Raw genomic sequence first — 25,682 nt, forward strand, 5'->3', positions numbered from 1 at the left:
AGAAGAAGAAGAAGAAGAAGAAGAAGAAGAAGAAGAAGAAGAAGAAGAAGAAGAAGAAGAACTCTACTTAGTGTCTTTTATAAGCAAAGCAGTGTAAAAGACACCAAGGGATCACAGGTACTAAGATGGAAAAACCACACAGTTCCTGCCCTCAACTAGCTTACCATAGGAGAGACTCTAAATTATCACATCATATATCTAGCATCCCCAGTGAAGAGGTCTGTTGTGTAAGCAAATTTTCTGGGGAAATGTAGTTTGTCTCTTTTAAGTGCCAAAGGGTTTTTTTATTTAAAAAATTTCAGAGAAAGTCTTTCTGAAATTATTACACATCATTCAATATTGTCTTGATGACATAGCATCACCATTATGACCATCAGTTGTTACACTGCATTGTAATACAGTAATGTCCCCAGGGCTCTTTAGTCACACAGGGTGCTTTGCGTCTACATAAATCAGGCAGATCTTGCTATACTTTTTGAGTTACGGTGGCTGCTTTTCTTTCTCCTTTGGTTATTTTTTTCTCACAGCTCTCAGTATGTATGAGTCCAGAACTCACCCCCATTCTAACCTGCCACTTTTGATCTGCTGTGGGTAAGAGAAACCAAATAAACAATGCTTTAAGACCATGTGTAAAACAAAGGCAAGTACTCATGGAATAAAGATTTGAGGTTCTTTCTCAGGCAAAAAAAAAAAAATTGAATAGGCTTTAGTGTCCTGGACTTAGACCATGTCTTTTATAATTCCTAGCTATGGGCTGATTCCCAGTGGTCTTGAGTGTTTAGAGCTTTCAGTCATTCTTTGATACTCAGGAGAACAAAGCCTTTCATAAAAATGTATCCATCTAGAAGTCTAGTTCAAGTGCTTTCAAATACACCGATCTTGAGTAAACCAAATAAGGACAAAAAGAGGGCTGGTTACATCCTTTACTATCTAGAGTTATAGAAATGGGCGCATGCATCCTTTTTGATTCAGATCACATGGCATCCTCCTCCTTCTGGAGGAAGGAACCTAATCTAGCCAGATTGCATCAACCTTGAGTTCATTGTCTTCCAAACTCTAGGGCAGGGGTTCTTAACCTGAAGTCCATGAAACCAGGTTTGAAGGAGTCTATGAATTTGTTCTTTTTTAATATTTTAATAACTATATCTCAATATAATTGGCTTCTTTGCAATCCTATGTATTATGTACTTAAAGTCTATGTATTTATACATTTAAAAATGTGATTCTGAGAAAAGGACCACAGACTTCACCAGATGGCCAGAGGACCTTGACACAAAAAAAGGTTAAAAATTCCTGCTCTAGGGCTTCTCAAATTTGTTCAGTAACTACATACATTCAGTGACAGACATTCTAAGTATTCTCCTATTCTCATTTGCTTTTATCTTTTAAATTCACTTTCAGCCTTTCCATTGTGAATGAAGTTAAATCATCCTACATTGCTGGGTCAGAGATTTAGAGCTGGAAGGGACCTTAGGGGTCATTTTTTATTTTATAGAAACTGAGGCCCAGAAATGATGTGACTACCCAATCCCACAGCTAGTAATTGGCAAGCAGAATATTCAAAACCAGATGCTCCGATGCCGTATCTTCTTTCCAATACACCGTATTACCTCTCACCCTCTACTTATTGGTTTGGGCAAAATTTAATGAAGATAACATGTAGAAAACAACTATTTTACTGTCAGAGGAACTAACCATAGATTTTGTGGAGCAACAGTTCCTGTGCAATTTATGGATACTCATGTATTACCTCAAATTATTGTGGGAAATAAGGTATAATTTAAAAAATGTATATTCATTCTCCCCACATATCTCAAGTTTTCAGATGAAGTCAGAAATAATAAGATGTTAACCCATATTTTGACAGCAGTCTACCCACAAGGGAAATATTTATTCAATTATATAATATGTACTATTATTATACTATATACACTAATATTATACATACTAATACCTCATTTAATTCAAATCATCAGGTTAGATGCTATTTCACATAAGAAGATCATTTAGATAATTGAGGTTTACCCTTTTCAAAAGTTAACTTTTTAAACAAAAATTTTAATGATGTAGAATGGAGATCTTTTTAAAACTTTTTTTTTAATTTTCCCTGTCTTCTTGAACAGAGGCTTAAATAAACCTTGTCATGATAACTCTCATTAATGATGACAAATACCTATTTTTCTACTTTGTCAATTTTAAGTCCCTTTTAGATTGTACCTGAAAACTATACAACCATTTGAAAGTAAAAATAAACCATAAAGTCTGAAATTACTTTGGAAAGCTAGAATAGATCCATTTCTGATCATTTTAATAATGGACAGCCATCCCAACTCCATTAATTACAACAGTTTCCTATCACCTCCAGGATCAAATATAAAATCCTATTTTTAGTATTCAAAGCCCTTCATGACCCTAGCCCCATCACACCTTTTTAGTCTTCTTATACTTTATACCCATCCATCTCCAATACCCTCTTCAATCTAGTAACCTCCTTGCTGTTCTTTGACCAATGACCTTCTTGCTGTTCCTTGCTGTTCCTTGAATATGACACTCCATCTCTTGATTCTGGGCATTTTCCCCATGCCTGGAATGTTCTCCTTCTTCATCCCTACCTCCTGGCTTCCTTCAAGTTCCAGATAAAATCCCACCTTTTTATCGGAAGCCTCTCCCATTCTTTCTTAATTCTAATGCCTTCCTCCTATTGATTATTTCCTAATTATCCTGTATATAGCTTGTTTGCACATAGTTGTATATATGTTGTCTCCCCCATTAGACTGAGAGCTCCTCAAGAGCAGAGATTGGTGTATGTGTAGGGGAGGATGGGGGACAGGGAAGGGAAGCTCAGACTTTCTTTGTATTTGCAACACTTAGCATAGCCCCTGGTTCAGAGTAGGTGCCTAATAAATGCTTATGTACTGGCTGCAAATGCATTAGAGAGGTTCAGAAAGTCTCTTCTACCCAACCATCCAATAAGTTATTAATCAGTTAACAATGGCAGTTCTAATTAGAAGCCTTCCACTGCCCAGAAAATACAGAATGTGAAATAAAGCAATGGGGACTTCATTTGAAACACCTGAGAAAATTTAGGCTCACAGATCTAGAGTTGGTAAGGACCTAATTCAATCTCCTCATTTTATAGATGAGGCAACTGATACGCAGAGAAGTTATGTGACTTATCAAAAGTCATATAGGCAGTTTAAAAATAGCACAGGTAGGTTTTGGATCCAGATTCCCTCATTACAAACATTTGATTTTTCCTCTGTTACACATTGCCCAGATAGCAGTGAGTCAGAATATAATATCATTTAAGATTATGGCCAGAATACCAAAATTCTGAAGTCTAGGCATCTGAATAACTGTATACAAAGTATACTGAGGTGAGTATATGATTTAGAGTTGGACAGGATCTTCTAAGCCATTGGATTTTCCTACCTATCAATATGAAAATTCCCTTCACTGAACAGAGCAGGAACTAATATACATCTTATATTCCTAGAGAGTTTCTCGAGACACTGAGGAGTAAAGGAAAAATAATACTAACAATAATAATAAAATGATAATAAACATTTATACAAAACTTTAAAGTTTGCAAAGCACTTTACATGAGTTATTTCATCCAGTCCTCATAAGGTCAGTGTTATTTGAGGAAACTGATAAAGACAGAGTTTAAGGCACTTGTCCAGGTTTATTTGGGCAGTATGCATCAGAGGCAGGATTTGAACCTAGGTCTCCCTGTCCTAAAGGACTACCCTGTAGCACTATCATCCTCACCTCTACTTCTTGGCATCCTTAGTTTCCTCCAAAGTTCAACTCTAGTACCACCTCCTACAGGTAGCCTTTCCTAATCCCTCTCAGGTGTTAATGTCTTGCACCCAAAATACCTTGTATTTCCTCTGTCTCTACTTTGCCTACACTTATATGTGTACACATTGTTCCCTGGGTGGAATGTAAGCTTAAGGGCTTTCATTTTCATCTCGTACTTCTGATATCTATGAAATTGCCTTGAACATAGTAGGTGCTTAATTAATGCTTGTTGATGAATTATGTCTCATTGTTTCTCATATACATAATTAATGAATTTTTAACAACTAAATATTAACAACTAAAGTGAGAAGACCTGGGTTCAAATTCTAGCTTATCATCTACAAAATAGTAATAGTAATACTTGTACCATTTTACAAGATCATCATGAAAATCAAATGGAAGAATGCATGTAAAGCATTTTGCAAACTCACAAAGTACTATAAGTGGGTCCTGATTAGTACAAATAACCAATCCCCTGAAGAGGTCACATGTATTTGAATTCCCACTATTCAAAGTTATAATTATGGAAAATATGGCAATTGAGTCCAGCCCGATGGAAATATGCAGTATAAGTTCAAATAATGCCACCACTTTAGTGGGAGGGATTATTATTTGTACTAATTGGGACCCAAATGTGTGCGATACTATCATTTACAGTAATCAAAGAGTGATGGCCAGGGATTGAGTTATTTTTAAGAAGCCCCTGACAGTATTTCATCGCCAAATGTCCTGCTGCTTTATAAACCCTGCATGTAACTCAAGGAGATGCAGATTAAATATTTGCCATTCACAGAAACATGTGGATTGCCTAATAGTCAATCAACAGATATTTGATTTTTCATTTTCATTTCAGCTCAGAACTTCCAAACTCAAGTGACCCACCAGCCTCAGGCTCCCTAGTAGCAAGGATTCTAGGTATGCACCACCACATGAGCTTATATAGGCTTCAAAGGTTTGCAAAGTGCTTTGTATAGGTTATCTTGCCCCCCTGAGTTACATATAACTTGTCAGGAATGAATAAAACAAGGTCATAAGATCATAGATCAAGAGGGACTATAAAAATCACTTAGTTTGACTTCTTCATTTACAGATGAGGAAACAAAAGCCCTGAGAATGGATGTGCCCAAGGTCGTGTAGTCAAATGGGATTCCAACCCTGGTCCTTCTGGGCTTCATGTTCTTTCCCTTACAACCAGTGATACAGCAGTAAATGTTTAACAACAAGCTGGGGGCAGGGAATGTAGCCATAATACACTTTAAAGTTTAATCGGCATTACTAACATTTTCTCCATCACTTTCTTAAGTCTAGACCAATGGTGTCAGACTCAAATAGAGACAGTCCATTAACCCATACAGTGAAAATCTCTGTGGGCTGCATATTGACTTAGAAAACCACATATTAACATTATTGTACTTTTATTTATTTTGTTTACTATTTCCCAATTACATTTTAATCCGGTTCTGGTTTCACTCAAGAGCATTGCCTGGCTGCATTTGGTTGGCAGACTGGGTTTTTTCACCTCTGGTCTAGACAAGCAGCCCTGATCTGTATCATTTGGAGGTGTAAATGCTCACAATGAACATTTAACAATTCGCTCTCTATAGAAGCTAGCTCCAGCTACACTGAATTATAACACAATCCCATATCACTCAAAAGTTTGGGGAAATTGTGACATAATGCTACTATTTAATACAAACATGCTTCCTGACAAATTGGGGTCCAAATTCCTGCCTTTCTCCCACTTGCCCAAATGTGGTGTGGCAAAAGGAGATAATTCTAATCAAATAAATATATTTGATAGGAAACACAACCTCATTTTGTTACTGGAGGTGTCCTCCCTGATTTTAGCGGGAATTGATTCAGAGTCAAGGTTGAACTCTATGTCATATCATTTTCACGACACAAAATAACCACATGAAACATATCAATATGGATTATAGTAAAAGATATTAAATGCATGTAGGAAATGCCCATATGTATAGCCATATATTTCCTTAAAAGTCCTAATGAAAAGACACAAGGTATTTTCGACACAATGGATTCTTTCTACATTGTTAGCCATGTGTTAATTCTACCTATTATAATACTAACAGAATGTTAATGTTACGATTTTTACAATCATTCCCATGTCAGGACAAAGAAAAATATGACCAATGGTTTTCATTGAGATATAAAGGAGAAAGTGTAATGCATTAATATTTGGGACATGATAATGTTTTGTTAAGTCTAACATGATTTATTTAGGATGGAATATATTACCACTTTAATGTGACAGGTCTATTATCCACTGAGAAAAATGCAGACTACTCAGCAGCTTCCTATACAAAAAAAAAGTTGTTTGAATTTCTTGGATCATGCATGCATTTTCTTCCCTCCCCCCACAATGAGCCTACTGGGATCTGTAAGAGATTTGATTGGAATGCAAACCTGAAATATGGGGATCACTAAAGTGATACACAGGAAGATTAAGACAAAATTAAAAACATGTGCAAAAGCATGGGGCAACAAAATCCTACAAAACCTTTTCAAACGTGGCATCTTGTTATAGTCAGATCATTTTTAACAACACAGGAAAAACACAGTTTCATTTTTATAAGGTGGGTGAGGGGCTTGCAATGATGATGCAGCGAAAGAAGAAAGGACCAGGAGATAGAAGGATTTCTCAAAACTCTCCTTTGTTTTTCAAAAGTCATTTTCAAGCAACACACATGAAAGGAAGATACACGACCATATGGGCAGTTGTCTTGATGGTATTTGTGTGTGGTTTTCCAACTTGCATTTTTTTCCCACTGAGTAATACAGAATTATGGCATGCAGGCTACTTAGGTTCTTTCAATTCCTATGGGGATTGCCTTTCCTTTATGCTCAAGAGGCAGCTCCACAAAATATTAACATTTGGGATAAGGGAGAGGGAATATGGGACCTCTATCATTTATACAGAAGAAATGGCTTTACTTTGGAAAGACTACCTTTAATTCATTTTTTAAGGCTCCTTGTCTCAGTTTTCCTCTATTGAATAGCTGCTACTGAAGTTTCTTTTGGCCACAAAAAGTGTAGTTTATTTTTGCAAGTAAGCCCTGGAAAGAATATTGCATTTTTGTTTTATAAAGCAAGGGATTTATATCAAATTAGATTATTATTGGAAGAGTTCACTTTCTAGTAGTATATCTCCAACAACTATGAAATATATTTTATAGTTGCTTGGGTTCTAATAAATGTAAACCAGGCCATGGGCCAGGCAAAGTAGTCTGGCTTTTTTTTTTTTTTTTTTAGTATAGGTCATGAGTATAGCTACTTGTTTCATTATGTCTCCAAGTTAATATTGGATGTGTCTTTTCTGCAAGGATTATGGCGTTCAGAGTCCTTAGAGACAACTCAGATGGTTCTACCTATGGTATTCTGCCAAAGAAATTCAGAATTATCCATTAATGGTAGAGTTCTTCCTCCTTCTATTGCTTTTTTTCCTTTGCACTTCTAAATAATGAACTGAAGCACCTGAAATCAAACTGTACATGCTCTAAAAAAATAAAAATAAAAGCATTGAATCCTCCATGGTAGGATTAGATGTTTATGTGATGAGTTTACAAATCGTTACACTCATTTTCCAGTAAGAAATTGTTTTGATGATTACTGCTGTATAATATAGTTTGAAATCTGGTGCTGTAGCTTCTCGTCCTTCATATTGTCTTTTTCAACAATTCCCTTGATATTCTTGACCTTTTATTCCTCTAGAAGAATTTTGTTATTATGTTTTCTAGCTCTATGAAGTAATTCTTTGGTAGTTTGATATGGCACTGAATAAGTAAATCACTTTAGGTTATATTATCATTTTCATTATATTGGCTTGGCCTACCCATTAGAAATTAATATGTCTCCAATTATTTAGATCTGTCATTATTTATGTGAAGTGTTTCGTAATTGTATCCGTATAATTCCTGTGTTATGTCTTGGCAAGCAGACTCACAATTATTTTGTGCTGTCTACAATTATTTAAAAAGTCTCTTTCTATCTCTTCCTGCTGTGTTTTGTTGGTAATATATAGAAATGCTGATGATTTGTGTGGGTTTATGTTATATCCTGTAACTTTGCTAAAATTGTTAATTGTTTTGAATAGTTTTTTGTTAACTTTCTAGGGTTCTCTAAGTCTACTGTAATATCATTTGTGAAGAGCGATCATTTTATTTCTTTGTTGCCTAAGCTTTATTCTTTTGCTTTCTTTCTTCTTGACATTCCTATAAGCTAGCAGTTCTAGTATTATATTGAATAATAATGGTGATAATGGACATCCTTTCTTCGCCCCTGATCTTATTGGGAAAGCTTCTGATGTATCTCCATTAGAGATAATGCTTGCTCTTGGTTTTAGATAGATATTACTTATCATTGTAAGAAAAGTTCCACTTATCCCTACGCTTCCTAGTGTTTTATAATAGGAATGGGTGTCTTGTCAAAATATTTTTCTGCATCTATTGATATAATCTATTTTTTATGTTTTTGCTATTGATATGGTTACTTATAGTTTTCCTAATATTAAATTAACCCCAAATTCCTGTGTATAAATCCCACTTGGTCATAGTGTACAGTATTTTATTTAAAATTTTTGCATCGATATTTGCTATGAAAATCGGTCTGTATTTTTCTTTCTCTGTTTTTGCTCTTCCTTGTTTAGGTATCAAAACTATATTTATTAAGTCATTACAATTGGAAATAAAAGTGTTGACATTTTGCTTAGTCACTATTCACAAGATAGCATTTAAGGGTTGTGTTTTCCCATTCAGCAAGTAACTCTCATAGGTTCTCAGAGTTGGATGGAGCCCCAAAAGTCATCTAGTTCAACTTATCCCTGAACATGAATGCCTTCTACAAAATCCTTGACGAATTTGATCTTGTTTGTACCTACTTGTTTGCACATCGTCTCTACCATTATTCTATAAACTCCTTGAGGGGAAGGATTGTTTTTGTCTCTTTGTATCCCCAGTATTTAGAAAAGTGTCTGGCACATAGTAGGCACTTAATCTGTTTGTTGCCTTGACTTGTCAACTTGTCACATTACAGTGACAATTCTTTCTTCTGAGAAGGATGCCCCAGTGGTAGAAAAATAAATCTTACGCTTCCTGCAGCCAAGCCTCTAAATGCAACACAACTCAGTAAATGTGTTGGTAGTAGCATTGCTATAAAATGGGTAAACAAACACTTGAACTTGGCAGGTACGTGATGCTTTAAATATTACTCCCTCCAGTTATCAGTCACATGCAACTGCAACGCTTTTTAAGTACTAAGCTGTAACAGCACGTTTTTAAGAACAAGTATCATTAATTTTCAGGCAGAAAAGTGGCTTTCTTTTCAAAGAAGTCTTTAGTTATTCTGCCAACAGTTTCCTGAGCTTGGGGAGATGGCCAACATAGCTTTCACAGACACAACCTATATCTGACCAAGCACTTCCTTGTACAACATCACTAAAAGCAGTCTGGTATCTTCTTGAAGACTCCTATTGAGAAGGGCATCAAAGAACAATCCATTCCACCTGAGAACAATTCTCATTGTAGGGAAAGATCGTTTGTTTTTTTTTAACCTCGACTCTGAATCTGCAACTTTGCATCTTCCACCTTTGGCCCTTATTTATGGACTTTTGGAGATAAAACAGACCTGAATGTGCCTTGCTCATTGCCCAATGGGACGGGGGTAAACTAGAAGAAAGAAGGAAGGCTCTTGTTCAGTTTCCAAAATACAAAACAATAGCATCAGCATGAATGTTGACTGTTATGTTTTCACTGGTTCTATCTTCATGTAATCCCAAAAATAAAAATCAGTATAAAAGACAGCCAGGTAAGATTAATTTCAATACATCACTGAATACTCATCTTTTCAAATTTGTTTTCATAACCTGTGAAAAAGAGCTAGTCTATGAAATACTGATTTTAAAGATAAATATACTCTCTTTCCTCCTCTCTCTTGTTCTCCTTTATACCTTACCTTCTTTCAACACTCATTTCATTTTGTTTTTTTTACCTACCCATTTCCCTACATCGTTCTGATGCAATTTATTCAATTCTCTGCATTCTAAATGCTTCACATTCCCCACTGCATCTTATTATTTCTTCCTTCTATCACTTTTTCTCCATCAACACCTTAACATGTTCCTCTATTTTAATAACTTATATTTTAAATAATTAATTATTATTTTAATTATTTAATAATAATATTTAATAATAATTAATGTTTTAATAATTACCAAAAGAGTTCAGACAATGAATTTAGAATTCAAGGACCTGGATTTATCTTTATCTCTGCCAATAACTTTCTATGTGATTCTGGGAAAGTCACATCCTCTCTAGGCCTCAGTTTCTAATTCATAAAACTAAGTAGTTGGGTAGGTCTTGAAACACGAATCTCCAAACTGGGCTGCTTAGAACCTCCACTTCTTATATAAAATGACTTTTAGTTTCTATTTTTCAAAGACATATGTAACCAGATTAACAAGTCTGTGTAAACAGAAACCAAGGTTTTCTTTAGATACCATAAGCCGTCACGCAAGTATATGCTATAAACTTAAAACAAGTTGACAATTTAAGTTCAGGGGGAAGAGCTGATCTCTAAGGTCATTCCAACTCCATGATTCCAAGATTTATGGCAGCATCTTCCTAGCTCATCTTTCTGCTTCCAGTCTCTACTACAATTTATCCCAAACACAGCAGCCAGAATAATTTAATCTAAACACTGTTTTAATCATGTCAGTGCCCTGCTCAAGAACTATGTTCTCCTAGTTTTGGGTAAATTCAATTGGGCACTTCTCTCACTTAAGTTATTGATATTCTAAGCATCCTATGCCTCCAGCAAAGAACACTTTTCTTAACTTCCCAATCTCAGTCAAGACTCCTTAATAAACTAGCCTAAATCTCCCTGTTAACTATTGTGTTAGGGGAAAAAAAATGAAACTTCTTTCATTTGCATGGAATTTGGGCAATTGATAATGGCTGGGCTAAAATTTAGCTTCTCACCATCTTTAAGTTTGCTTTGCAGATTATTATTGCAAAAAAAGATTACAAGGGAGAGGGATATGAAAATCTTAAGGAGTCCAACTTTAAGCAGATATTCATGCTATAGAAGCATAAAAGTACACTCTCCTGTTTGTGGCTTTAACCTCTCAGTTCTAAATATGCCCCCTCCTTGGAACATACCACTTTGCATTTCCCTTTCAGGATAACTTCCAGGTATCATTATTACATAGTGGGAGGTTCCTCTCTGATTTCTGGTTTCTGTGATGTATTAGGAGAACCAACTAGATACCCCTGAGTGAAGACTTGTTTTTTCCTATAAAACTCATAGTGTAGAGGTGATGGTAAAGCTATTGGCACATGCAGAAGAGGAGGAAGGAGTAAAGGAAAACTGGCCAAGCCAAAACCAGGACAGCCTCTGTGCAGCACCATTGTCGACCTCCTTCTCACCCTTCCCTGAAGATCATCACACCCAAAGTTCAGTAGGCATTCCGACTGTAGCTCTCCCTTCCCTGTCCTGATCAGGAGGTGCAGGTCCTATCTGGGCACTATCCTATTGAGATTGGGGGTACATGGGAACAGAATTGAAACTGCTCTGGCTGCAGTCTTCCCTCACCACACCTACTCCTAGGTGTCTCCTTGTGCAAGTTAAAACACACTATAATAAAAGTCTAAGTGTTTACTGGTTTAAGTAATTAAACTTTAAGTATTTACTGGCTAGCCTGATGTGTTTGTGAAACAGACTGGGGCAATGCTGCAATAGACTGGGACCTGTTAGTCTTCCTTATTTGAACAGAGAATTAACAAAACTTCAGTCTCAGAATGGGAAAGGACTTAGGCAATCCTCTAATCCATTAGATAAAGAATTAATGCATTACTTCCAACCTTCATCTATTCATTAAATGAGTCTGGCAATAATACCTTGGAAATAGGTAACAACAGCACTTCGTGCTTTTAGTATGTTTCTTAATCTAATGACACTTCTTGTCAAATATCTATAACTAGGAATTTCCACTAAAGTAAGGGTTTTATCTTTTTTGTGTCATAGACCCCTTGGCTACAGTCTGGCAAAACCTATGGAGCTCTTCTCAGAATTGAGTGCCCAACTGCATAAAATTAAATGCATAGGATTACAAAGGAAATCAATTATATTGGAATAAAGAAGCAATTTTGTTTTCCATCCAAGTTTATTGATTTCCTGAAATCTAGTTGAGGCCCTGGGATCCCAGTTTAAGAACCCCCACACTAATGTTTACTGACCTTTGCCTCTATTATTCTGATTTGCTATTATCGCATGTTTATTATTGTTGTAATCTATGCTCTCTAAGCAAAGACAGGAAGAAAAGGAAAATATGCCAAACATTATCAACTGAGGTTACAGAGTGTCTGGCATTTGAAGACAAATTGCTATAAAATGAAACAACTTTTAACAAATTAGAGACTTAGTGTTAAAGGATACTGGTTTCAAAGCAACAGAATTCACGTACAATGGTCTCAATATGGACTGCATAGGCAAATATCAAGCATGAACTGAGTAATTTTAGTAAGGTGACATGCCTACAACTAATTTACCTGGCATTTGGTTAGTGGCCCCCACCTTTGACTTTCTGAGGAGCTGAGCACAATTTTTTTTTAAAGTTATGTGACTGTATTTTGTTTTGTTTTAGTTTAATGGGCTTTAAATCAATGAGTATGAACTATACTCTCACTCAATCAATAAACATCTATTAATACCGAATACATGGCAGGCAGCTAGCTAGGTGTTTCAGTAGATAGAGTACTGGGTCTGGAATCAGGAAAACCTAAGTTCAAATCTGGCCTCAGACACTTACTAGCTGTGTGACCCTGAGCAAGTCACTTAACCCTGTTTGCCGCAGTTTCCTCATCTATAAAATGAGCCGAAGAAGGAAATGGCAAAACACTCCAGTATCTTTGCCAAGAAAACCCCATGGATGGTTATTGGTGTGCTATAGTCCATGGGGTCATGAAGAATTGGACATAACTAAACAACAACATGTCAAGCACTGTGCTAACCTCCGGGAAGACAGAAGGAGGCAAATGGCTGTCCCTGCCCTCAAGGAAATTGCAATCTAATGGGGGAGACGACATTCAAACAAATATATTCTAAGCAAGCTATAAATAAATAATTGATAAATAAATAAATAAATAATCGATGAATAAATAATTACCAGAGGGAAGGCACTGGAATTAACAGGAGTGGGGCAAAGCTTCCTGAACAAGGTGAGGTTTTAGTTGGGACTGCAAGGAAGTCAGGGAGATTAATAGCGAGAGAGGAAGAGTATTCCAGACATGGGGGACAGCCAGCGAGAATTCCCAGAGCCAAGGGGTAGAGTGTCTTATCTGTGGAACAACAAGTAGATTAGAAGTCAGGGAATAGTGTGTATGAAGCCAGTAAAGGTAGGAGGGGGCTAGGTTATGAAGGGCTTTAAATGCCAAACAGAGTATTTTGTATTTGATCCTAGAGGCTATAGGAAACCACTGGAATCTATTGAATAGAGGAACGACATGGTCAGCTATACTGCTAAATTGGGTGGGTTAAACTGCTTTTAAGCTGAAGATAAAACCTTGTTTCATACTGTAGATGAAGTCCCACAAAGACACATGTATTCAAACTATTTTGTTCCTTCATCATGGTAGCCCTAGATTTCTTCTGAAACCATTCCTAGGTCTCTTTTAAGCATTTGAATCACGTATCCATTACAAAAGTATAAGGGAATAAAAGCATTGAATGCAAATTCCATTGCATGGACCTTATTTTACTTAGTAAAAACCAATCTTTTAGTTTTGTACCTACAAAGGAATTTTGTATAAAAGCAAGTTTGTATTCCTCCATATAAATTCTCCCTGAATTTATGCACTAATCTATGGTGGGAGGCAGATATAAATGAGACATTTTTCTTTTTACGTCAAAAAGCAAACCAAAAGTCAAATGTAAATGAAGTCTCTGCTTGGATAGTAAATACCTATCAAATTAACTGGACAGCTGGTTAAATATACAGATAAAAGTTGGCTTGTAGGATCAATCTTGGAGAACTTGGAATAAATTTTCCCAAAGAGTCAATAATACAAACTATGGTTGAGTTCCCTCCCAAAATTACTATTTAATTTAGTTTGGTAGCATACATTGATTTACACATTGACTAATCAGGAAATTTTCTAAAGAGTTCTAAGTTCTAAGTTCTAAGAAGTTCTAAGGAGAACTTCTAAGGGAGTTCTTTTGAGTCAGGAAGCTCATTATTTAAATTCATCGCCTTTTTTTTTCTTTTTCTTTTCTTTTACAACTGAAGAGAACCAGGAAAGTCAATTTAACTTGGAAAAGAAAAAAATTATCACAGTACAGAGTTGATAAGAATTGTGACATTTTCCTATAACTTGTGAGATTTTAGGCCACACTAAAAACCACTAGCCTGTATAGGCAGCCTACAAAACACTAATTAACCACAAGGTTAAAGTATTATAGTAAGTAATTCTATGGATAGCCTACTAAGCTGGTCCAATAATAGGTAGATTTTGGATAGTCACTACAGATTGATGGGCAACTAGGTGGTGCAGTGGACAGAACAGTAGGCCTGGAGACAGGAAGATCTGAGTTCAAATGTGGCATCAGACATTTACTAGGTGTATGACCACGGGCAAGTCACTTAACGCTGTTTGGTTCCTCCACCTGTAAATGAGCTGGAAAAGGAAATGGCAAACCATGTTTGGGAGGCAATCAGGGTTAAGCAACTTGCTTAGGGTCACATAGTTAGTATCTGAGGCTGAATTTGAACTCAGTATCTTTTGAACCTTAGTATCTTTCCCAAGAAAACCCCAAATGGCATCATGAAGAGTTGGACATTGAACAACAACAGACTGACATTGAACTTGGTACTATATTTAAAGGAGAAGCACATTGAAATATAATGGATAGAGTGATGGGGCTGGGAGTTAGAAACTCCTATGTTAAAATCTCTCCCCTCCCACTTACTATGCACACTTACCTAATCTCAATGCTAATCTCAATGTCCCGATCAACTCCCAAAGACAAAATCCACCAGGTCAATATTGATGGAGAGAGCTCCTCACGTTGATAAAATTAGATCCTTTGTGCAAATACAGGATTATAGACTTAAAGTTAAAAGCAACTTTGGAGATTATATAGTCCAGTCCCCTAATCTAACAAATGAGGAAATCAAGGCCAAATAGGGGGAAATTATTTGGCTAAGATCACGTAGGCATTAAGTAGTAGAACTGAAATTTAAAGCCGGGTCCTCTGTCTTCAAATGCCAAGCTTTTTCCACTATACCAAACTGTCTCCTATTGTGTGAGTCATATGGTTGAGTCATATAAAACCTAACCATCATTCCTAAAAATGATTGCCATGGAAAAAATAATTCCAACTTGGAATGCCAAGAACATAGTTACACACAAACATTTGTGTATGTATATGTAAATATGTGTGTTTATATATATTATATATACATATATCACACAAATGACATATATTCTCCTTTCTTCTCTTGGTTTCATATACCTGGTGAGGGAGTGGGGTGAGATGTGGAGAAGAAGACCAATGAAAAAGAAGTATTTATCTTACATATAAATAAGTTGGAAACTTCTGAGAACTGAGGAAACAGACAAGGAAATCTCAAATAACCTGAAACTCAATAACTTATTAAAAGCCTAAGTATGAGAGTTTTATAAAAATAGGGAGCTTCAAAAATTCTTCCTTAAAAAAAAAAGAAGTAGGCCTACTGCTTATGGAACAAAAATAAACTCACTTTAGATTTGGAGTCAACACTGCCTGTAAATTTTATGCATTGGGAAACTTTTGGGGAAAGTGTTCATAGTATATATTACTGAGATCATTTTTTATTGAAGCAAACAAAAGAAAAAGGAAATTTTAAATGAAACCTGATCAAATAACAGAAACATTTCAACAGTTTAAAAACCCTATAAAATGTAAAAATATCCACGTTTCACTTTTAAATAGAGGTGGAATTTTTCGATCGCTGTAGCTAAGCCTTATAAATGTACATGCATTAATCAAATGTAATACATACTTTTGATGAATTTTATCCAGAAAAGTTGACTTAAGGTAAAGTGTTAATGCAAGATATTATGTAGTGGTATAAATTAGTTCAGTTGTATGCACTGATTTATACACTGACTAACCAGGGAACTTACTATGTGTTCATTTTATAAAGGTGAGTTCTTTTGAGTCAACAAGCCTATTATTTAAATTCATCACATTTTTTCTTAACAACTGAAGAGAACTAAGAAAAGCAGCTTAACTTGGAAAAGAAAATATATAGAGGTATAGAGTTGACGTAGACTATGTAACATTTTCCTGTGAGACTTTAGGCCATGCTAAAAAAAACACCAGTCATTTGATGGAGCTGTGATTTCAATGTGGGCACACCTTCTAATGGTACAGATTGTGACCCATTCATACTTCTTTATCCCATATGGCTCTTTCCCCTTTCCTTACTTAAAACCTCTATTGAAGGTCCACTCAATATTCTGGAGGTGTTGGTCTTATAACATGCTGAAGGTACCAGCATAGTACTTAAGTTGTCCAGTTTAACACATGCTCCTTTCTTTTCCATTCACATAATGTCTTGCACAGCATCTTTTATTATACCACCTTTTCATCCAAATCATCCTTAGTGACAGGCTATAATTGATTTACACTCTTCATCTTTCTCTCCACTGCCCAATAGGTCACCTGTAATCTTGATTCTTTAGAGATTATGCTATTTACTGATTTGCAGTCATATAGAATAATGGTATTTAAAATGAGTTTTTATTTTTTGGGGGGGGGCTAGGCAATGGGGTTAAAAGACTTGCCCAGGGTCACATAGCTAGTAAGTGTCAAGTATCTGAGGCTGGATTTGAACTCAGGTCCACCTGACTCCAGACCCAGTGCTCTATCCATAGGCAAAGTAAGCAATTCAGCCTACTTTCATCCCACCCCCTCACCCCTAGACCAAGTTCAATGTCAATCTATAGCGACTATCCAAAATCTACCTACTGTTGGACCAGCTCGGTAAGTTATCCATTCAATTGCCTACCATGGTCCAGACAAAAAGACTTTTTTAATCCATTTGGGAATTTTTTATTTTATTCTGGAGGCAGGAAAGAGTCATTGGCGATTTTGAGCAAGGGGGAGCCTATGCTTGAGGATTACCAACTTGGCAGCTATGTGGCATATGGCATTAGATAGAGAGTCTGAAGCTAGGGAGACTGTTGTAAGAGGTGATGAAGATTCTTACAAGGATAGTGACCATGTTAGTGGAGAGAAGGTGACAGATGAGAGAGATATTAAGGTGGTCTAATTAATAAAGACTTAGCACCTGACTGGATATGAGGGGTGAGAGAAAGAGAGAAGAGTGTAGACCAGTATCTCACACTGTGAATCTAGGAAACTGGATGTATGGCAGGGACTTCAACAGAAATCATGGAGTTAGGAAAAAGAGTGAGTTTGGGGTAGGAAATAATGAGTTACATGGGTTGCTCAAAGGCCACTCAGTTGGTATGTGTCAGAGATAGGACAGGAACCCACATCTTCCTGAAGTCAAGGTTGGATTATGCCACGTTGCCTCAAGCCCAATAATTATGTGTATCGTTTCATAGTATTATGTTACAAGATAATTTATATTCATCACTATTTCCTACTAATTCCTAATATTTTAAAATTTGTACCAGGCTTTGTATTAGCCTCTTTTTGTTTTTGTTTTTCCCCATTTACACACATTCCTCTGATATGCTAAATTTTCTCAATCTGTTTCTTGAATTCACATTTCTTTCCATAATTCCTATCTTCAGCAGTAGAAACATACTGAAACTATAGAAAACAATTCAGTTCCTGTGTATAATTAACCAAAAGTAGCTAGTAGGAATGGATTTGAAGTCCTTGGTCTGCACAGATTTACAACAAGATTATTAGCACGTGATTAATAAATAGCTAATGCAAACCAGCTCATGCTCCATGTTTGCTAAGTTCTTCTGTCTCACTTTCAAGTTCCGTGGCAATGTTTCAAACCAGTTAAGAGTCCTTCTTTATTTGGTTGTACATTGTTAAACTCACCATCTGGTCAGACAGCTGATGTAACTGAAAGGGCTGAGAGGGGCCCCAGGCTACCCTCCTAGGAAATATTTGTTCTACCATGTTGTGTAATGATTGCCAGTAAATAGCTATTTTTAATATATCAGTTGAAAAGAAGTGTAGAAAATTTCAACTTTGAGGAACCCTACATTGGAATCAATTCCTTATGAGGGAGCTCTCTTACCTGTGGACCTGGCTGACCCTGAAAATAAAGAAAAAAAAACAAAGAATTACAAGATTGTTTTATTCCTATTTCACTACCAGAGTTAACAGTGGGAAAGACCTTTTTTGAAAAAAAAATACTTGTTGATTTTTCTTTAATATCACCTTCATTTCCAAACTTTCATTTTGCCCCTGTCCTTCCCTACCTAGAGAGTCCATTCTTTACATAGCATAGAATTTTTAAAAAGAATGAAGGATGGAGAAAAAAATGGTTCAGCAAAAGTAACCAGCCTATCAACTGAATTGGCAGGTAGAGGCAATGTTCCATGCCCATGGCCCCCCTCCTCTACAAATAATGAAGACAGATCAGTTTCTCTCATCTCTTCCTTGGGGCCAAGCTTGAACTGACCTTCATTATTAAAAAGAAGGATCTCCCTACCCTCCACCTCCAAAGTAGTACCAAATTATGTAAAATCTTTATTTGATGATTTCTTGAAAATTGCGTTACACCCAAAGGTCAATTGAATTCTTAATTCCTTGTCAAGATAACTGCATTTAAAATCTCAAATTTTTACAATTTAACTCATACAGCTCCAGAGTGACACGAAAACATTAGCATTCACTGAAATGTGATTGGGGATGATAGAAGGAAAGGAAACAATAAATTGGTTCACTATATTGTAACGAATGAGTCATTTGATGGGAAAGTCTCCATGGCCCAGAGAACCAAATGTGTGGCTATGAGCTACAGCTTCACAGATGACCAGATCATCTGTCATGACAAAGAGGCACATGAGAAGGAGGTACATTTTATGATTCACTGAGCCTTTGGCTTTCCTAGTATCCCAGGAACATTTTTTTCCCTTTTTAATTCAATAGAATTGAGCCAAAGGCTGTAAAAAACATTATGAAACATCTTCAGCTCAGTGAAAGGGGATCGTAACTCCTAACAGTCAATAAGGTTTATGACCTCTAACCAACTTAATGCATTTTGAATGTCATTTTTTGTTTGAGGCTGTTAACGTTTTTAAAAACAACATAATTGAACTGCTTCTAACCAAAAAAAAGAACTCCAAAATAAACAATCACTGAAAAAATACAAGTATTGATTATCCATCACTTTCTTAAACATTTTTAATCAGTTTTTCTGTTCCATGAGATGAGAGGGTTCTGTGAGTTAGAAAATAGAAAAAATATTGTTCATGATGGGGACATCAGGGTTGGGCAGTAAGAGGAAGGCAGGAACCAAGGAAAGCAACTTGAAAATGTCTGCTTAACCCTGCTGGAAAGAGGGCCAACCCTAGTCAAGGTTTCTTAACCTGTGGTTCACAGACTCCCAAAGTGTCTGTGGATAGAATTCAAGGGATCTCTGAACTTGCATAGGAAAAAAATGCACCTTTGTTTCAGGATAATTGCTTTCCTTCGTAGTCCTATGTATTTATTTATGCATTTAAAAACTTTCTTTTGAGAAGTGGACAGTAGGTTTCACCAGACAGCCAGAGGGATCCATCACACACACACACACACACACACACTGAAAGAGAGAGAGAGAAAGAGAGAGAGCACCAAGAATCCCTGCTCTGAGTGTTCTGACCTAAAATACCATGACAGGAACAGAGTAGACCAGTGGAATCAAATTAAAATAAAAATTAGGGGGGGAGGGCCACTAAACCATACATACAGATCCCTGTGTTCTACATATTGACTTAGAAAAACACACCTACCATTTCTATAATGCTTACTATGTGCTAAGCACTGTGCTAAACACTTTTCAGTTATTTTCTCATTGATTCTCACAATGTTGTTTGTCCTTCATTCTCAGAGGACCAGTGACATCAGGAAAGTGATGTCATGACTTGCAAGTGAATTGGATTTCAGTGACGCAGGGCTGTTCAAGGTCACCAGCCTCACTCTCTCCTCCAGAGCCAACTGGATCTAATATCAAGATATAGATAGAACAACTGGAGATGGCCCCAGATGCAGTGGGAGACCTTGTCCTTTTTAAGCTAAGACCTTTGCCAGGTCTCAGTTTGAGACAACAAGCATTTTACAAATATTATCTCATTTGATCCTCATAATAACATTGGGAGGGAGGTGCTATTATTATCCCCATTTTATAGATGAGGATACTGAGGCAAATACAAGTTAAGTGACTTGCCCAGTTTCACACAGCTAGTAAGTGTTTCAGACTGAACTTGAACTCAGGTCTTCCTAACTCCAGGCCTGGTGTTCTATCCATTGGATCATTTAGCTTTTGTTGGTGGTGGCATTTTTAATACATCAACACACTAAAATCAGATAGAAAGTGCATTTTTATCTGGTTTTGAGCTATGCTCAGGAGTGTTGTGGCCCACAGGTTAAAGCGTGAACTGAGTGTTTGATGCTTCTTAAGTACGTAGACACTTCACCAAGATATAGGCAGAAAATCTCGTTGGTCAACTAATAATCTCCTGAAATCCACCAATAATGTATTTATTTTGTATATATTTGTATTTATTTTAAATGTATATTCCTTGTAGGCAGAGACTGTTTCCTTTTTGTCTTTGTGTCTTCAGCACTTAGCCTGGCACACAGTAAGCACTTAATAAGTGCTTGTAGACTGACTAATTGATAGACTACAGCCAGATTTTAAAATCATCTGAATGTGATAGGAAACTCATGTTCCACTCCACTCAAGGACCACCTTCTCCATAAGGTCTTTCCTGAGCCCCCCTCACCTCATCTGTCCTAGGTCACCTTGTATCTGTTTTATATACGTCTATACATGTGCATGTTTTCTCTCCCATTGAAATTCAAGCTCCAGGAGGGCAGGGATTGTCTTGCTTTGTCTGGATCTCTAGCCTCTAGCAGAGGCTTCATTCCAGCCTTTTCTACTATCCCTCAGAAACTTCTTCATCCTATATGATCATTCCAGCCCTGGAATTCACCCTTGGCAGTACCCTCCCACCAAGGGCCTCTCCGTTTGATTGGATGGCTCCAAGAATCTCCTTTTGAGGAAGACTCCCAGGCCAGCTAGCTCTTCATTTGTCAAATCGCTGCTCAAGACTTCTCTAGGTCCCTGCACCCTGCACCTGATACAGACGGACAGGCACACAAACACACATTCAGCTTCCTTTTATATGTTGTCTAAACCCATAGGAATATAAGCTCCTTGAGGACAGGAATTGTTTTTCTTTTTGCTTGTATTTGTTTTGCCAGAGCTTAGCACAGTTCTGGTATACCAAAGGAGCTTAATAAATGCTTTACTATAATTGTTTACTCTAAGTGATTAATAATTGTTTGTTGGTTGAACTGTCTCTTTTCCTGCAATCTCTCTGCTACATAGTTAAAAAATAACCTTCCTAAAAGCAAAGGTCTGACCATGGTCATTCCCCTGCCCAAAAGTTTTCAGTAGGTATTTACTGCTTTAAGGATGAAAGATAAACATTTCAATTTAATGTTCTTTACAATTTGTATCCAATCGACTTTTCCAGAAATCTACTTTTCCTATTAACTCTCTACCACTCTCCCCTCTTCTTTTGCTCAGTGTTCCAACAAAGCTGAACCCATGAACTCATCATTTCATCTCCTGGTTTGTACAAGTGACTGTCATGGGAGCCTCCTTATCTTCTCTATGTGGGAAGATATATGACTGTGCTGAGACATATAATTCATATATCTGCTCATGTCCAACTCTTTGTGACCTCATGGACCACAGCATGCCAGGCCCTTCGATCCTCTACTGTCTCTTGAAGTCTGTCCTATCTCATGTGCATTGCTTCTATGACACTATCTATCCATCTCCTCCTGTGCCATCCCCTTTTCCTTTTGCCTTCAATATTTCCCAACATCAGGGTCTTTTCCAAAGAGTTCTGTCTTCTCATTATATGACCAAAGTATTCAAGTTTCAGCTTCAGCCTTCCAGTGAATAGTCTGAATTAATCTCTTTAAAGTGTACATAACAGGTGATAAATGTTTATTGAAGTTAATTGAATTCAATGCCCCAGGTCAGAGGTGAGGCAGCATGACCTCACAAATTAACAAAGATTATAAACCAGCTAAATTTAGGATTGCTCCAAGGGTTCCCCAAATACTCCAGTTCTGCTAGCTATATAGAATCTTAAGACACACAAGTGATATCATAATTTATATGAGGTTCAGACTATAAAGTCAGCCTGGAAAGTAAAAATCATATTTAATCAAAATTACCCTCTCTCCACAGGTCTTCAAAGTGAATAGCATCTAAATTGTTGGGACAATATAGAAAAAAAAAGTCAGTAAGCTGGATCCATATCTTCTATATAAAATCCATTCTGGATCTATTGGGCTGAGGGTAAAAAGTAGGACTTAGTACTACCTACAGTACAGCTGTTCCCTTTGTCTAATACCCAGCTGCTGCCCTTCTCTCCTGGTGTTCCCCTCTGCCCTCCTCCTCTCATCCCTGCCTTGAGCCTGAATTATTTATTTACATTATTATTCCTCCCCTCATCTCCTTTTATTGGCTGAGCAGTTGAATTCATATAAGTTAAATGTAAGAATGTTAATGACTCCATTGTATGTCTAGGAGTGACAATATGTTTTTCAGTCATATGCCAGCAATTTGTCAGCTGAAAGCCAATAGAAGAAAAGATCCCAAACTTGGGCAAAGCTTCCTTGAGTAAAAGATGCTCCCACAAAGAATGTCGGGCTTGACCTCTTTCCATGGACAAGGTGACAGGGGCTTGTATACTGGCAAATACAAGCCAATGCTGTCAAAAGAGCAGTTTAATGTATGAACAAAAATGTTTTTTCCCTGGATCTCACAGCACATCACTGGGCTGAAACTAACTGATATCTGACAGCTAATTGGGCATCTCTGCCTTCGTTGAATCAAATCATAAAATGTCACAGTCATTAAAGTAGGCATTGGCAGCAAAGGGCACTGTGAGTGATGCCTGAACTACCCTGTGTCTTTCCCTCCTTGGGAAATCAAAGTCCGTATACCTCATCTTGGTTTTTAATTTATGAAAAGAAAGTGTTCCCTGTCCATTTGAAAAGCTGCACTTTCAGCATCTATCATTTGAATCCATCTTTTGAAATACTGAAATTCAAAATAAATGAGAACTTATGATCCCAGGGATTTCCACGAATAGACAACTTCAAAAGTTCCTTTGAAAGTCAAGTCAACAAGCTGATGCCAGGCATTGTGCTAAGCACCAGGGATACAAAGAAAATAAAGAAACAAAAAAAAAATGCTCCCTGCCCTCAAGGAACTCACATTCTAATGGCTGAAACAACATGCAAATAACTATGTGCAAAGAAGATGTATACAGGACAAATTAGAGATTATCTCAGAGGCTAGGCACAAAGATTAAGGTTGATATCCTCCCTGAGAAAGGTTTTCAGTAGATATTTGGAACTTTAGAGACAAGAATCTCCAGCTAAATGTAAGAAACTTTTTTCAAAATGTACTCTTTGTCTTCCTTAATATTTTGGCTTTCCTCGTAGCTGGGAGTAGATTCAAACATTGGAATGTAATAATCAATCAACAAGCTTTTATTAAGCAATGACTACATGGCAGGCACTGCAGTAAACAGACACTGGGAATACAAAGACAAAGGGGCATTAGATGTTTTTCCAGAACTCAGAACACACTTTGGTATAATCGAGATTTGAAAATCAGAGTCCTAGAAGCTTTTTTCCTTGAAGGCTGGATTTGCATGACAGCTGGAACTCTGTGCTCCAGCCCTGCAGACTGCATGACTCTATTTTTTTTAAATGTCATGGTGCTGCTTCATAGTCAGAATAGCTGGCGTTTATAGAGCATTTTAAGAGGCTGACAAAGTGGGTTACAAATATTATCTCATTTGATGCTCGTGGCAATCACGAGAGGAGTGCTATTATTGTCATCATTTTACAGATGAGGAAACTGAGGCTGAGAGATTAAGTAATTTACTTAGGGTCACATAGCTAAGAACGTATCTGATGCCAGATTTGAACTCAAGTCTTCCTGACCCCAAGGTTGGCACTCTATCCATTGGGCCCCCTAACTGCCCGTGTTTCCTGACACTAAAAAAAAGCCAAAATTATTCTCATAAAATACCTTCTGGATTATATATACTTTCACAGTATTGTATGTGTGTGTATAGATATAGATACAGATATAGATATCAACATAGACATAGATATAGATATGTATGTGTATGTGTATGTATGTGTGTATGTATTTAATATATTTTATTCTTTCCCAATTACATGTTAAAACAATTTTTAATATTTGTTTTTTTGTTTATTTTGAGTTACAAATTCTATCCCACCCTCCCTCCCCCTTCCTTGAAACAGTAAGCAATCAGATATGTGTATGTGCCTATAGGTGTGTGTGCATGTATGTATACAATGCTGTAAAAATACATATAATACATTATTGCATAACATATAATACGTTATTTAGTATAGGTGTATGTGTATATGTATTTAATATATTTTATTTTTCCCCAATTATGTGTTAAAACAACTTTTAACATTTGTTTTTTATTTTGAGTTACAAATTCTATCCCTCCCTCCCCTCCCCTTTCCTTGAAACAGTAAGCAATCAGATATATGTATGTGCATATAGGTGTGTGTGCATGTATGTATACAATGCTGTGAAAATACATATAATATATTATTACATAATATGGAATACATTATTTAGTATACATGTGTTGCTGTGAAAATACATATAATATATAATAAATTATATAGTATGAATGTATCTAATACTGGGAAAATACATAGTACATTATTACAAAATATATTTTATAGTAGATATGTGCATATATTGCTATGAAAATACATATGATACATTTTTGCATAATATATAATACAGTGTATCGTGTGTATGTGTGTGTGTGTGTGTGTGTGTGTATGTGTGTGTGTGTACTCACATACTGAATTGTGTATTACATATTCAAATGATGACAGCCCTGGGCCTTAAACCAGCCAATCCAAATAAAATAAAAACAAAGCATGAAAGCCAAAAGCTGTAGGTTGCTTCTGCATAGGGTGTGCAAAGCTTTGCTGGTGCTCCAGAACTTGGGCTTTGTCCCAGGGTGTGGATGGGAACCCAGCCCAGCCCAGAGGTAATTATATAGAAAACATGACAAACATGTGAGTGTGGCCTAAAACCTGTATTAAACAGCACATGCCTTACAAATCTTGCACAAGATTTCAGTGCTGCCTCTCATAGCCAATATGATGTAATCTACTGTTATCCAAAAGACACACCAAAAAAAAAACTGTATGGGGAAAAAACAGGCATCAAACAGCTGCAGTTTTGTGGCCATCATTAAAAAAAGAAAAAAAAAGAAAACCATCTGGCCAAATGATCGAGGTGATAAGATGAGAGGGGTTCAACAATGAGTGGCAATGGCAGCTGGCCGTTGAAGAGTCCTGAGGCACCAAAAAGGACACCATAGAAGAGTCAGGAAACAGCCTCAGAGACACAAACTGGTGCTTGAGAAAACTTGGAGGAAGAGAAAGAAAGGCAGAATAAAAACCCAAGAGATAGCAAAAAGAATGGGGAAGGTACAGTATGGAGAGGGAGGGAAGGAGGAACCAAAGAAGATTAGGTAGATAGATAGATAGATAGATAGATAGATAGATAGATAGATAGATAG

The 25,682-nt window shown here is 36.7% G+C and overlaps 1 protein-coding gene across 8 annotated transcripts in view; it reads right to left on the reverse strand.

Moving 5' to 3' along the window:
- Nucleotides 1-25,682, reverse strand: part of COL25A1 (collagen type XXV alpha 1 chain) — a 556,443-nt gene that overhangs the window by 190,519 nt on the left and 340,242 nt on the right. For all 8 annotated transcript variants that reach the window (XM_027837340.1, XM_027837336.1, XM_027837339.1 and 5 more), the window contains exon 5: nt 18,089-18,106. In XM_027837340.1, coding sequence (XP_027693141.1) covers nt 18,089-18,106 — 18 coding nt within the window. The remainder of the gene's footprint in view (nt 1-18,088; nt 18,107-25,682) is intronic.

This window comes from Vombatus ursinus, unplaced genomic scaffold (assembly GCF_900497805.2).
Source record: "Vombatus ursinus unplaced genomic scaffold, bare-nosed wombat genome assembly UNPS02014821.1, whole genome shotgun sequence".
In the NCBI taxonomy this organism is placed as follows: domain Eukaryota; kingdom Metazoa; phylum Chordata; class Mammalia; order Diprotodontia; family Vombatidae; genus Vombatus; species Vombatus ursinus.